Source organism: Staurois parvus, unplaced genomic scaffold (assembly GCF_062004578.1).
Source record: "Staurois parvus isolate SC_StPar_1 unplaced genomic scaffold, SC_StPar_1.0 ptg000025l, whole genome shotgun sequence".
NCBI lineage: Eukaryota > Metazoa > Chordata > Amphibia > Anura > Ranidae > Staurois > Staurois parvus.
The window spans coordinates 19,794,600-19,807,783 of record NW_028317821.1 but is presented as its reverse complement, the minus strand read 5'-3'; the positions used below and the strand labels follow the sequence as shown (position 1 = coordinate 19,807,783).

At 42.2% G+C, this 13,184-nt stretch overlaps 1 protein-coding gene across 11 annotated transcripts in view; it reads left to right on the top strand.

The window, feature by feature from the left end:
- The window catches only part of PPFIA2 (PPFI scaffold protein A2), a 455,338-nt gene that overhangs the window by 378,444 nt on the left and 63,710 nt on the right, over positions 1 to 13,184 (top strand). For 6 of the 11 annotated variants that reach the window (XM_089652248.1, XM_089652302.1, XM_089652255.1 and 3 more), the window contains 4 exons: positions 4,707 to 4,944; positions 5,179 to 5,208; positions 6,517 to 6,647; positions 9,294 to 9,469. In XM_089652248.1, the coding sequence (XP_089508374.1) occupies positions 4,707 to 4,944; positions 5,179 to 5,208; positions 6,517 to 6,647; positions 9,294 to 9,469 (575 nt within the window). The remainder of the gene's footprint in view (positions 1 to 4,706; positions 4,945 to 5,178; positions 5,209 to 6,516; positions 6,648 to 9,293; positions 9,470 to 13,184) is intronic. The other 5 variants (XM_089652279.1, XM_089652271.1, XM_089652243.1 and 2 more) reach the window with 1 other exon arrangement.

Genomic DNA, 13,184 nt, shown 5'->3' with positions numbered 1-13,184 from the left:
AACAGCCAGTTTATGAAGGAGCAATGTCAGACTGGCGATCTGTGTGAAAATTCTCCCTCCCAGATTCTCCATCCCAGAGGTGGACATACAGGGAGAGAAGAGTGAATCCCAGGAGAACTGAGGAGGAAGGAAGAAGATTATTGACTTCCTTCTTCCTCAATCAGAGCCCCCAAGACAAGTAGAGTTTTGTAGATTGCTTGACTCCTCATTAGGAGAAGTGATATATATCATTTCATGAACAGACATTCAGAGGAGAGTTGTCTTCTCTGAGAATGCCAGAGAACTGAGCAGCATTCATTTACCGCTGCCTGATAAACAGACATCTTAATTGTTTCTTTGCAAGTTCCGCATTGCATTCAAATAGTGTTATTTTCTCCCCCAAGACTTAAAGGCAAATAAAAATGACATATATGATCACTCACTAGCATTAAAGGAATTCTATGATCACAGCATACACTTTCATTTTATAACTTGAGCATTGCAATAACAATAAAAACAACAGTGATTTTTTTCGCAATCCAACATAAGCTTACTTGAAAAATCTCCTTTCATGTTATGAGTTCTGCCTGTCTTCTGTTGGTCTTCTTCCACAACTTCCTGGATTTTGAGCATGCTTTGCAGCTTCTCCTCTGCTGTTTACTTTCAATTTCTAAGGGCTACATATCCCATGGTACCTTTCTGCCTGCAAGCAGTGATTCCTTTACTGACTCCGCCTCCCAAAACTCCTCCTTTGCAATTCAGAAGGAAGGCTCTGTGAAATGTGGATATGCTTTAATAAAGCAGTGTTTTTTTAAGTTCCCCCTCTAACTTAGTTTTTTTTTTTACTTCTTGATCCTGCTATTTTTTTTTTAACTTCCTTTAATAGACCAAGCTGTGCAAAAAAAGTGGAAGTTGAGACAAATCAATTACCAATGACAGGTGCTTACAATGATCAGCTTTTATTAATTTGTTAAAATGTTTAATTCAAAAGAGAAAAAAGATGTATCTGTAACATCTTAAAAAGTGTTAGCTGGAGTTAGGCTTTAAATTGTTGGGTACTTACTTAAATCTAGCTAAATCTGTTAGTCCATTAGACACTGTCCATAGATAGAGGAGCCACCCTAAGACAGGAAGTGTGTTACTGGTACATGGTTATGCAAATATGTTAGTATAATGGTGAGGCTGAGCTGAAAGTGCTTTATCAAAAATATTTTAGCTGGTGATTTTAATAACCAAACTGTTTAGATGTCAGTAGGTAGAAGTTAGTAGGTAGGTTTAGTGGCCCTATATTGCAGATGGCCCATTTGTAAAATACTGGCTGTGTTTCCTTTTTGCTCATCCCTTGTAGCTTCCCATATCTGTACACTGTCTTGCAATGGTGGTAATTATTATTATTATACAGGATTTATATAGCACCAACAGTTTGCTGAGCACTTTACAATATAACGGGAGACAATACAGCAACAATACAGTTCAATACAAGAAGAATTTGAGGGCCCTGCTCCTTGGAGCTTACAATATAAGAGGGAGGGGCTAGTGGTACAAAAGGTAGTAACTGTGGGGGATGGACTGGTTGGAAGAGTAGAAGATTACAGTATTAGCTGAGGGCAGAATAGGCTTCCCTGAAGAGATAGGTTTTCAGAAATCGCCTAAACGTGAGCAAAGTAGGCGATAGTCTGAAATTTGGGTAGAGAGTTCCAGAGGATGGGGGAAGCTCTAGAGAAGTCCTCGAGAAGAGCATGGGAGGAGGAGACAAGGGAGCTAGAGAGTAGGTATAACGGACCACCCGACAGCACCTCTATCAGTCCCCTGATAGAGCCTCTCCAGCGTGCGGAGTCTAAGTTCCGGAGCACTTGTTCACCAGGGCCCCTGATGGTGGGTATGGACTTGGAGCGCTCCGGGACCAGGTCGCAGCTACCGGATATCTCTATCAGTGGTAGAGGAGTCTGCCGGAGGCTCCTGCAGGGTGACAGTCTGATGTGAGGGGACCCGGGGATCCCTGAGGGATGGATGGAGGAGGAATGAGCAAGGGCAGAGTCAAACAAGCTGTGTCGGTAGCCGGGGGGTCGATGCGGTACAAAACAGTAGGCAAAGAATGGTCGGGTCACACGCAGGGTCAATAACAGGAGATCAAATCTAAAGGGGAACATCCAGGAGCAGAGTCAGGCAAGCCAAGGGGTCAGGACAGGAGAAGACAGCTAGGTCAGATAATCCGGATCAAAGTACTCACAACACAGGTAACAGGATATGCAGAAAGACCATTCGGCAACAAGTGTCTGTGCAGGGCTGATTTAAGTAGCCCGCCCTGCACCTGACAGGTGCAGCCTAGGTCCTAATGCCTGCCCAGTACTGTCATAGATGGCGGGTGCGCCTGGGTCCTAGTGCCCTGCTGCCTGCATGTCTTGACAGACACCTACGCATGTGTAGACCCATGCGTCGCGATGGTCCCTGACAGTAGGAGATCTTGCGAAGAGCGGAGAGTACGGTTTGGGTGATATTTAGAGACAAGATCGGTGATGTAATTTCGGGCAGAGTTATAAATGGCTTTATACATTATTGTTAGTGTTTTCAATTTTATCCGTTGGGCAATGGGAAGCCAGTGAAGGGATTGGCAGAGAGGGGTGGCAGATACAGAATGGTTAGTAAGGTGAATGAGTCTGGCAGCAGCATTCATGATAGACTGAAGAGGGGATAGCCTGCGATGAGGTAGGCCAATCAGAAGGGAGCAGGGGCGGACTGATCATTTGGAAACTCAAGGGCTCAGGGTCAGTAGGGGGCCCCATGAGATGTCCCTGGTGCCTTTTTCATAGGCTTTTTTGAGTTTGGGCAAGGACACAGGGGCCCCATGATCCCCTATTGCCCGGGGGCCCCATGAGTTGTCAGTCCACCCCTGGGAGGGAGTTACAATAGTCAAGGCGAGATATAACAAGGAAGTGAATAAGTTGCTTAGTGGTTTCCAAGGTTAGGAACGGGCGTATCTTGGAGATGTTGCGGGGATGAAGTCTAAAAGATTTGGACAGTGATTGGATTTAGGGCTGAAAGGACAGATGGGCGTCTAGGATTACACCTAGTACCCTGACATGAAGGTAGGAACTGATGATTGTATTATTGGTCTTGATGGAGAAGTAAGGGGAGGGGGCACGGGCTGGAGGGAATACTAAGAGCTCAGTTTTGGAAAGATTGAGTTTGAGGAAGTGGAATGACATCCATATGTCACTTAGTAGGTTAGTAATGCGAGAGGAGACTGAAGGGGTGAGGTGAGGGGTAGAAAGATAGATTTGTGTGTCATCAGCATAGAGATGGTACTTAAAGCCATGGGAGTTTATCAAGTGACCAAAGGAGGAGGTGTAGATGGAGAAGAGCAGGGGTCCAAGGACGGAACCTTGAGGGACCCCTACAGAAAGAGGGAGTGAAGAGGAGGATGCAGCATTATAGGTAACACTAAAGGAGCACTGCGATAGGTGAACCAGGAGAGAGCAGAGTCTCTGAGGCCAAGAGAGTGGAGTTCTTTGAGGAGGAGGGGATGGTCAACAGTATCAAAAGCCGCAGAGAGGTCAAGTAGTAAGAGTACGGAGTAGTGGCCATTGGTTTTAGCAGTTAGTAGATCATTAGTGAGTTTTAGTAGGGCAGTTTCAGTGGAGTGTAGTGAGCAAAAGCCAGACTGTAAAGGGTCAAGAAGGTTGCTATAAAATAAATAAAAACCCTCAAGACACTTGTGGTATGCTGTGTCTGCAAGCAGGGTTGCCAACTTTACCTGTGTCATTTTTCTCATCTATGCATTAACAATTCAATTGTCCTTAGCAGCATCACATCTTGTTATAGTGCCATGACCAAAGGAACCAATTCCATACCACAGGCCTTAAATGTTTACACATTTTTACTGTGGTTGATTGTCGGTCTCTTCTGTTTTGACCAACTAGCACCTGCTGTATCTCCAATAGTCATATTAACCTTCCTAACCTTTCCTTTTAAAAGAAACCAGAATAGAATGGGGCAATCATACTTTCAATCCTTTCTTCACTACTTGGAAATTCACTTAGCTGGAACAAGCATGTGTTTATCAGGCTGAAGTTTGAATATGAATGCTGGTGATGCACCTTTAGAAACTAATCAGCAAAAATATGTCCCAGACTTCTAAGCTGATGCTTTTCTTTTTCTGTTAAACCATGTTTTCATTCTTAGCCAAATAGGGCAAACAAGCCACTTCTTGGACGTTAATTCTTTAGATAATTAGCACTCATGCATATAGTCCAACACAGGCTGTGCAGCTAGCCTGGGTGACAGAGAGTAGTCAATAATTGACCCATTCTAAATATTTTTTATTTGCTGTTATCTTTTGGATTGGTTTAAAAAATTGCATGCAGATGTGTAATGCAGGGTTAAATTGGTTTAGAGATTTCAAATGCTGTAGACAGAAGTGATTCTTGCTCCTCAGGGATAGTACTGAGCTAAGTGGGCATGAAATCTTGGCACATTTCTTTCAGCCAAGTTACACAAACTATGTTATGATCCTGCTCTCTAAGTGGATAGATCTGTCGAAAAGCCTCTGATGCAATTCATGTCAAAAAAGACCTTTAATTATGTACAGACCTTTCATAGAAACAGGTTGAGGGAGGAATGGATAAATTAGTTCTCAGCATTGATAGACCAAGATCTGAGTATATTCTATCTTGTCTGGATATGGCACTTGCATTGTAAAGAAATGTTCTTTTGTTTTTTTTTACCAGACTCATTCAGGAAGAAAAAGAGTCTACCGAACTCAGAGCAGAAGAGATAGAAAACAGAGTTGCTAGCGTTAGCTTGGAGGGACTCAACTTGGCCAGAATTCACCCGGGTACCTCTATAACTGGCTCAGTGACTGCTTCGTCGTTAGCAAGTTCATCACCTCCAAGCGGACATTCCACACCTAAACTCACACCACGTAGCCCTGCAAGGGAAATGGATCGCATGGGAGTCATGACACTAGTAAGTTGTGAATTCTGCATTATTTTACGGCTGTTGACTCATGACTACAGGTTTCCTCCAAATATTTTTCAAAAAGAGACTGTTGCTATTTTTATACATTAATAGTCTTTTAATTGCTTCCTAACAAACGTACTCATTACTCGTTAATTAGTTTTAATTGTTTCGGTGTTATTTGTCTTTTACTCTCTGTAGTAATACTAATACTATTTGTTTTTTATTTCTATGTAAATTTAGCCTAGTGACTTGCGGAAGCATCGACGAAAGGTAATGTTACTTTTATATTTTGTAAACCTAAAGCATGCTTAGAATAATAACCATTTGTCTCTTTTGGAGCTGGGTTAATCCTGAAACCAAGCCAGGCAAGTATTCAGTCCGCTGGCCTGGATGTTTATGGCCATTCCATATTACTGTCTGTCAAAAGATATGCATTTTGGAGTGATTTCTATATTTGTCTTGATCGTTCAAAGATAATTTAGCATTCAAATTGTTGTGTACCCATCAACAAAATAATGTATAATGATTTTATGGTGGCCAAAGATAAATGTATCACTGAGAGTAATTTGTTACATTTAGTTAGCAACTAAATCTTCAATTTGGATTTTAAATTTTCACATGATAATATCAGAATTTTCAGTGGTTAGCATGCATCTAGAGTTCCAGTGTACAAATCAATATAAGGTGTGTATAAGCTTTGAAAATAGTTCCCTATGATTTAGCATGCAGTGCCTGGTGATCTTCAAGTTATAATCCAGTTTTTGATAAGGGAACAATTTGGAAGAAGATCAGGACAGGCTAATAAACCACAAGGATAGTTTGGGGGTTATGATTGAGGATTACTAGCAATTAATGGATATTATACAGCCAGACTTATAATTTAAACACCAAATCCTTTGTCTTGAAAAGTAAAAAATTGCTGAGATTTTGTGTTGATATCACTGGCCTATTGTTGTAGATTTTACTGCAGAAATGTTTCTTCTCTCAAACACTTTCAACACCAGACCAGCTTGTTTCATCTGATTAGATACCTGGAAATAGATTCTTTCCCAAAGCAAATTACATGGCGAAAGGCTATGATGGAAGCTTTAAAACAGCTTTAAAAATATTATGTCTGACATGAAAATCCCTGTTCAGTCACTTCTTATTATATGGTGTCAGCTGTCTCACAATTGTGCTCCTGTGCTACCACACCACCATATGCAATTCTGGTAGAGGGTGGCCATGCCGACCCACATTGTTCACAATTGATCACCTGTTGTCAATGTCAGAAAGCTGGTCTGGAGCAAAAAGTCTTGGTAGATTCCCTTTAGAATAAGACCAGATGCATACAAAATAGATTACTAAATATTTTCCAGATAATTACAAATACATACCAGAAACCTTGTGAGACTTTTCCTTCTTTTTTTTTTAAATGTGATGGTAAAGCTGTTGTGCAGACTTAAATTGTGGAAATCTAGTTTAAAAGATAGCAACAATTAACATTTTATTTTGTTTGCATACACTTTATATTCAGCACAGAAACTGTATAATTCATAGATTCATTTGAATATGGCTAAACATAACCTTCTGTTGCAGATTGCAGTTGTAGAGGAAGATGGTCGTGAAGACAAAGCCACGATAAAATGTGAAACCTCCCCTCCATCAACACCACGTGCCCTCAGGATGACTCATACTTTGCCATCTTCATATCATAATGATGCCAGAGGGTGAGCTGTGTACCACTTTCTTCAATTTAACACCACGTCTAGATGCCTAAATGCATTGAGTTGCTGCCATGTGATTGGCTGATTAGCAATTTGTGTTACCAAGCAACTGAACAGGTGTACCTTAATAAAATGGCCGTTGAGTGTATATGGCTCTGTAACTAATCAGGTTATGTTGACAGGGCCAAAAGAAACCAGATCAGCCATATTTCTTAAACTTGGTTAAATTGTATCTATAGCTTTTTTTTTTCTTTTTTGTGCAAATAAATGTGTGAAAGGATTAGAACAACACAGAGACAGAAAGGGAAGGAAATTAAACATTTTGCAAATTTTGCCAGAATAAGAGGTGATGTCAAATCGTACAAGGGCACACCTTTTCTCTATGAAGAATATTCCCCTTACATAGTGATATTTCTAACAGATCAAACAGATCTGTATGTAATGTCTTCACATGTCCTATCTGGACAAATTTGCCCATTCCTGTTGCAGAATGATCTAGTAAATATGTTCCTGTTCTCTGTAGAGCTATAATGTTTTATATGTTATTGTCAGGGATCTCGAGGTTCTCCGCGGCGCACGGGTCTGCGCATGCTTGGAATTCTGATGCGGACAAGCGTGCGGGCGCTAGGACATAGGCGCCCAGTTATGGCATGGGCACTCGTGCTCATGGACGCATGCCTGGCACCAATGACAGAGCAGGGCGCACTATTTAAACCGGCTCTTGCAATGCTCAAATTGCCATATGGTCTTGTTCCCTGCTTATCCTGTTCCTGTGAGAGTATCTTGTTGTTGCCGGACCCAGCCTGATCCTGACTTCTGCTGACCATCTCCTGCCCTGACCCCTGGCTTGTTTTGACCATTCTTCTGCCTGTTCCTGATTGTCTGACCTCCTGCTGCTGAACCTGGCCTGTGACCCGACTATCCTCTGCCTGCTGCTCTGTTCCGTTCTGCCTCCACTGTTACCGACCCGGCCTGTCTGACTCCGCTACTACTTCACGGTGTGTTCCGTCCATCCATCCTGCACCGATCCATCCATTATTGCCGAGGGCTGCTCTGCCTCTTCACATCAGGCACTTATCCAGCTACATGCCACTGGCAGTTCTCTCTACTATTGCTGGGTGTACCCAGGGGTCGCGACCTGGTCTCAGCCTGCTCCAAGTCCATCCCCACCATCAGGGGCTCTGGTGAACAAGCAGACTGGGGCTTAGACTCCGCGCCCTGGGGAATCTCGGTCTGTGGATCCATAGAGCTACCGTCAGTAGGTACCTGACAGTTATACTGTGTTTAGTGGACAGATTCTCAGCTGCTATTTTGTTGTCCCATGGAAGACCAGAAACTGCCACCAGTCTACATAATCCACTTAGACAGAGATTATTCACCTGGTAGCTTCTGAATATAGAATACTTAGACAAGTGGCCTTACTATCCATTTATGAGGCTTAACAGGTAGCAGAACCAGGTTCTCGACAATGGGTGCCAATTTGGTATTTTCATGACACTGCACTCTAGTTTCAGCGATTCCTGGAAGCCCAAGCAAAAAACGTTCATACCAACAGTGACATTTCTAATAGATCAAACAGATCTGTATGTAATGTCTTCACATGTCCTATCTGGACAAATTTGCCCATTCCTGTTGCAGAATGATCTAGTAAATATGTTCTTGTTCTCTGTAGAGCTATAATGTTTTATATGTTATACTGTGTTTAGTGGACAGATTCTCAGCTGCTATTTTGTTGTCCCATGGAAGACCAGAAACTGCCACCAGTCTACATAATGCACTTAGACAGAGATTAGACCTATTGATTTATATCAATAGAAAATGTTTATGCCAAGGAACTTATCCCCGTACTACTGCCATGGGTGCAGGGGGGAGGAATCAGGCGGCTGCTGCAGGATTGCAGGATCGGGAACGTGTTCCACCCTAAAAATGGGTGGAACATTTAACATGTTCCCAAAGGTGAATGTATGCTTTAGAGTATAGCTAACCCCCCACTCTGCAAAATTTGATTTTTTAATTGACTTGTTGAAGGAGCCAGTTCAAGAACAGATATTTATTTGAGCAGAGGCTTCTGAATACAGAAGCTACCGAGCGAAATTCCTCTATTCACCTGGTAGCTTCTGAATATAGAAGCTACCAGGTGACATTCCTCTATTCACATTCACATTCTATCTATTAACATGGATAGGGGAATCAATGGATTTCTCTTGTTCAGCCAGGATACTAGCATTCTGGCAAGACAACTGGATAGGTTGAGCCGTTGGCTGATTACTTAGACAAGTGGCCTTGCTATCCATTTATGAGGCTTAACAGGTAGCAGAACCAGGTTCTCGACAATGGGTGCCGATTTGGTATTTGCATGACACTGCATTCTAGTTTCAGTGATTCCTGGAAGCCCAAGCAAAAAACTTTCATACCAATAAAGTTATACCAGTGCCCTCACTTCAGGTACACTATAATAAAAACCCTATAAGCAAGGTCAGTCACTACCACTTACAAGAGAATGCTAAATCTTCTTTGACATGAAAACAGCAAAGCTATTTTTTTCTGGCCCCAGGATGTAAACACAACATGAATTCAGTACAGAACCTGTTTGCTGTTAGCATGTGAGTTTTAAATATTTTAAAATCTTTTTTTATAATTTTTTTGTAGAAGTTTGACTGCATCTCTTGAACCTGATGCCCTTGGTCTAGTCAGTGCCAACAGCAGTCAAGACTCTCTCCACAAAGCTCCAAAGAAGAAAGGAATTAAATCATCCATTGGACGATTGTTTGGTAAAAAAGAGAAAGCAAGACTCGGACAGCTCAGTAAGGAGTATGGCCTCCAAGGTCATTGTTCTTCATAAGGATTGTGTTATTTAGAAATAAGTTTCTGTTCTTTCTATTATATGTAAAGACACATGATGCTTTGAGTGCACAGGCACAGAGGAGTCATTTTGCATAAAATTGAAAGTGAACACACCTACTCATTTCTTAAAAGCAAACTTTGAATATGGACCTATAGTGTCTCACTTTACCACTGCTGTGTTAAAAGTGACTGACAAACACAGTGCTAAAATTACTTTTGCATGCATGGTAAGTTGCCATATGCAATCATAATATTTAAGGATTAGCCACAAGAAAACGATAATTGGATGTCAGGATTGTACTTGCCCAATCTGTCTCTTGTTCACTCTGTTCACTTTAATTCGATGTGTCAGCTTCAGTATGCCAGCTTGTCAAACACATGGGAAGCACAGTGGGAGAGAGTGAACAAGCGTGATTGGGAGCTTAAACAATGCAGCTCAAAGGAGAATAGACTGTAGAATTTTTGCCAATCTGAATACTTTATTGTCACCAAAACTGTTTTTATGTTTATAATTTAACTTGCTTTCATTTAATAGCCAGGCTGTAGAAGTTCTTGCTGGTGATAGTTCAGATTGTACAAATTGTACAGTAACAGTTTCTGTGGATATAATTAGAGATGAGCGAATCGAAGCATCCGAAGTGGAATTCGAGTCGAATATCGGAAAAATTTCGATTCGTGCCGAATCCGAAAAACAGCCTAATTCGGACGCGCGAATCGAAATTTTTCCGAAAATGGCGGCTGACATGTGCGGCGACGGAGCGGGGATGTCGGGGAAGGCGCGCAGACAAGGCGCGCTGCCCCATAATGCATTCCTCAACGACATGTGATCGCATCAGCCAATCAGCAGCCAGCCAGCCAGCACTGTGTAATGGTCGAGGTATATATAGCGGCCATTTTGGAAATCTTCATTTGCCTGCAGTCATTGAACAGAGGCAGACCGCTCTGTACTAGGGACAGGGACAGAGTTAGGGCCACAGAAACGAGAATTGGGGACAGAGAGAAGTTACTTAGGGACAGAGAACCATTACTCAGGGACACAGACTTGTTAATGAGGGCCACAGAATCGTTATTTAGGGACAAAGAAACGCTAGTTAGGGCCACAGAATTCATACTCAGGGACAGACAGAATTGTTACTCAGTGCCAGAGAATTGTTACTTAGGGCCACAGAAACGTTATTAGGGCCACAGAATTTTTACTCAGGGACAGACAGAATTGTTACTGAGTGCCAGAGAATTGTTACTCAGGGACAGACAGAATTGTTACTGAGTGCCAGAGAATTCTTAGGGCCACAGAATTCATTCTCAGGGACAGACAGAATTGTTACTCAGGGACAGACAGAATTGTTACTGAGTGCCAGAGAATTGTTACTCAGGGACAGACAGAATTGTTACTGAGTGCCAGAGAATTGTTACTCAGGGACAGACAGAATTGTTACTGAGTGCCAGAGAATTGTTACTCAGGGACAGACAGAATTGTTACTGAGTGCCAGAGAATTGTTACTCAGGGACAGACAGAATTGTTACTGAGTGCCAGAGAATTGTTACTCGCACAGACACAAAATTGTTACTTGCACAGACACAGAATTGTTACTCGCACAGACACAGAATTGTTACTCAGGGCCACAGAATTCATACTCAGGGATAGACAGAATTGTTACTGAGTGCCAGAGAATTGTTACTCAGGGACAGACAGAATTGTTACTGAGTGCCAGAGAATTGTTACTCAGGGACAGACAGAATTGTTACTGAGTGCCAGAGAATTGTTACTCGCACAGACACAAAATTGTTACTTGCACAGACACAGAATTGTTACTCGCACAGACACAGAATTGTTACTCAGGGCCACAGAATTCATACTCAGGGATAGACAGAATTGTTACTGAGTGCCAGAGAATTGTTACTCAGGGACAGACAGAATTGTTACTGAGTGCCAGAGAATTGTTACTCAGGGACAGACAGAATTGTTACTGAGTGCCAGAGAATTGTTACTCGCACAGACACAAAATTGTTACTTGCACAGACACAGAATTGTTACTCGCACAGACACAGAATTGTTACTCAGGGCCACAGAATTCATACTCAGGGACAGACAGAATTGTTACTGAGTGCCAGAGAATTGTTACTCAGGGACAGACAGAATTGTTACTGAGTGCCAGAGAATTGTTACTCAGGGACAGACAGAATTGTTACTGAGTGCCAGAGAATTGTTACTCGCACAGACACAAAATTGTTACTTGCACAGACACAGAATTGTTACTCGCACAGACACAGAATTGTTACTCAGGGCCACAGAATTCATACTCAGGGATAGACAGAATTGTTACTGAGTGCCAGAGAATTGTTACTCAGGGACAGACAGAATTGTTACTGAGTGCCAGAGAATTGTTACTCAGGGACAGACAGAATTGTTACTGAGTGCCAGAGAATTGTTACTCGCACAGACACAAAATTGTTACTTGCACAGACACAGAATTGTTACTCGCACAGACACAGAATTGTTACTCAGGGCCACAGAATTCATACTCAGGGACAGACAGAATTGTTACTGAGTGCCAGAGAATTGTTACTCAGGGACAGACAGAATTGTTACTGAGTGCCAGAGAATTGTTACTCAGGGACAGACAGAATTGTTACTGAGTGCCAGAGAATTGTTACTCGCACAGACACAAAATTGTTACTTGCACAGACACAGAATTGTTACTCGCACAGACACAGAATTGTTACTCAGGGCCACAGAATTCATACTCAGGGACAGACAGAATTGTTACTGAGTGCCAGAGAATTGTTACTCAGGGACAGACAGAATTGTTACTGAGTGCCAGAGAATTGTTACTCAGGGACAGACAGAATTGTTACTGAGTGCCAGAGATTTGTTACTCGCACAGACACAAAATTGTTACTTGCACAGACACAGAATTGTTACTCGCACAGACACAGAATTGTTACTCAGGGCCACAGAATTCATACTCAGGGACAGACAGAATTGTTACTGAGTGCCAGAGAATTGTTACTCAGGGACAGACAGAATTGTTACTGAGTGCCAGAGAATTGTTACTCAGGGACAGACAGAATTGTTACTCAGGGACAGACAGAATTGTTACTGAGTGCCAGAGAATTGTTACTCAGGGACAGACAGAATTGTTACTGAGTGCCAGAGAATTGTTACTCAGGGACAGACAGAATTGTTACTGAGTGCCAGAGAATTGTTACTCGCACAGACACAAAATTGTTACTTGCACAGACACAGAATTGTTACTCGCACAGACACAGAATTGTTACTCAGGGCCACAGAATTCATACTCAGGGACAGACAGAATTGTTACTGAGTGCCAGAGAATTGTTACTCAGGGACAGACAGAATTGTTACTGAGTGCCAGAGAATTGTTACTCAGGGACAGACAGAATTGTTACTGAGTGCCAGAGAATTGTTACTCGCACAGACACAAAATTGTTACTTGCACAGACACAGAATTGTTACTCGCACAGACACAGAATTGTTACTCAGGGCCACAGAATTCATACTCAGGGACAGACAGAATTGTTACTGAGTGCCAGAGAATTGTTACTCAGGGACAGACAGAATTGTTACTGAGTGCCAGAGAATTGTTACTCAGGGACAGACAGAATTGTTACTGAGTGCCAGAGAATTGTTACTCAGGGACAGACAGAATTGTTACTGAGTGCCAGAGAATTGTT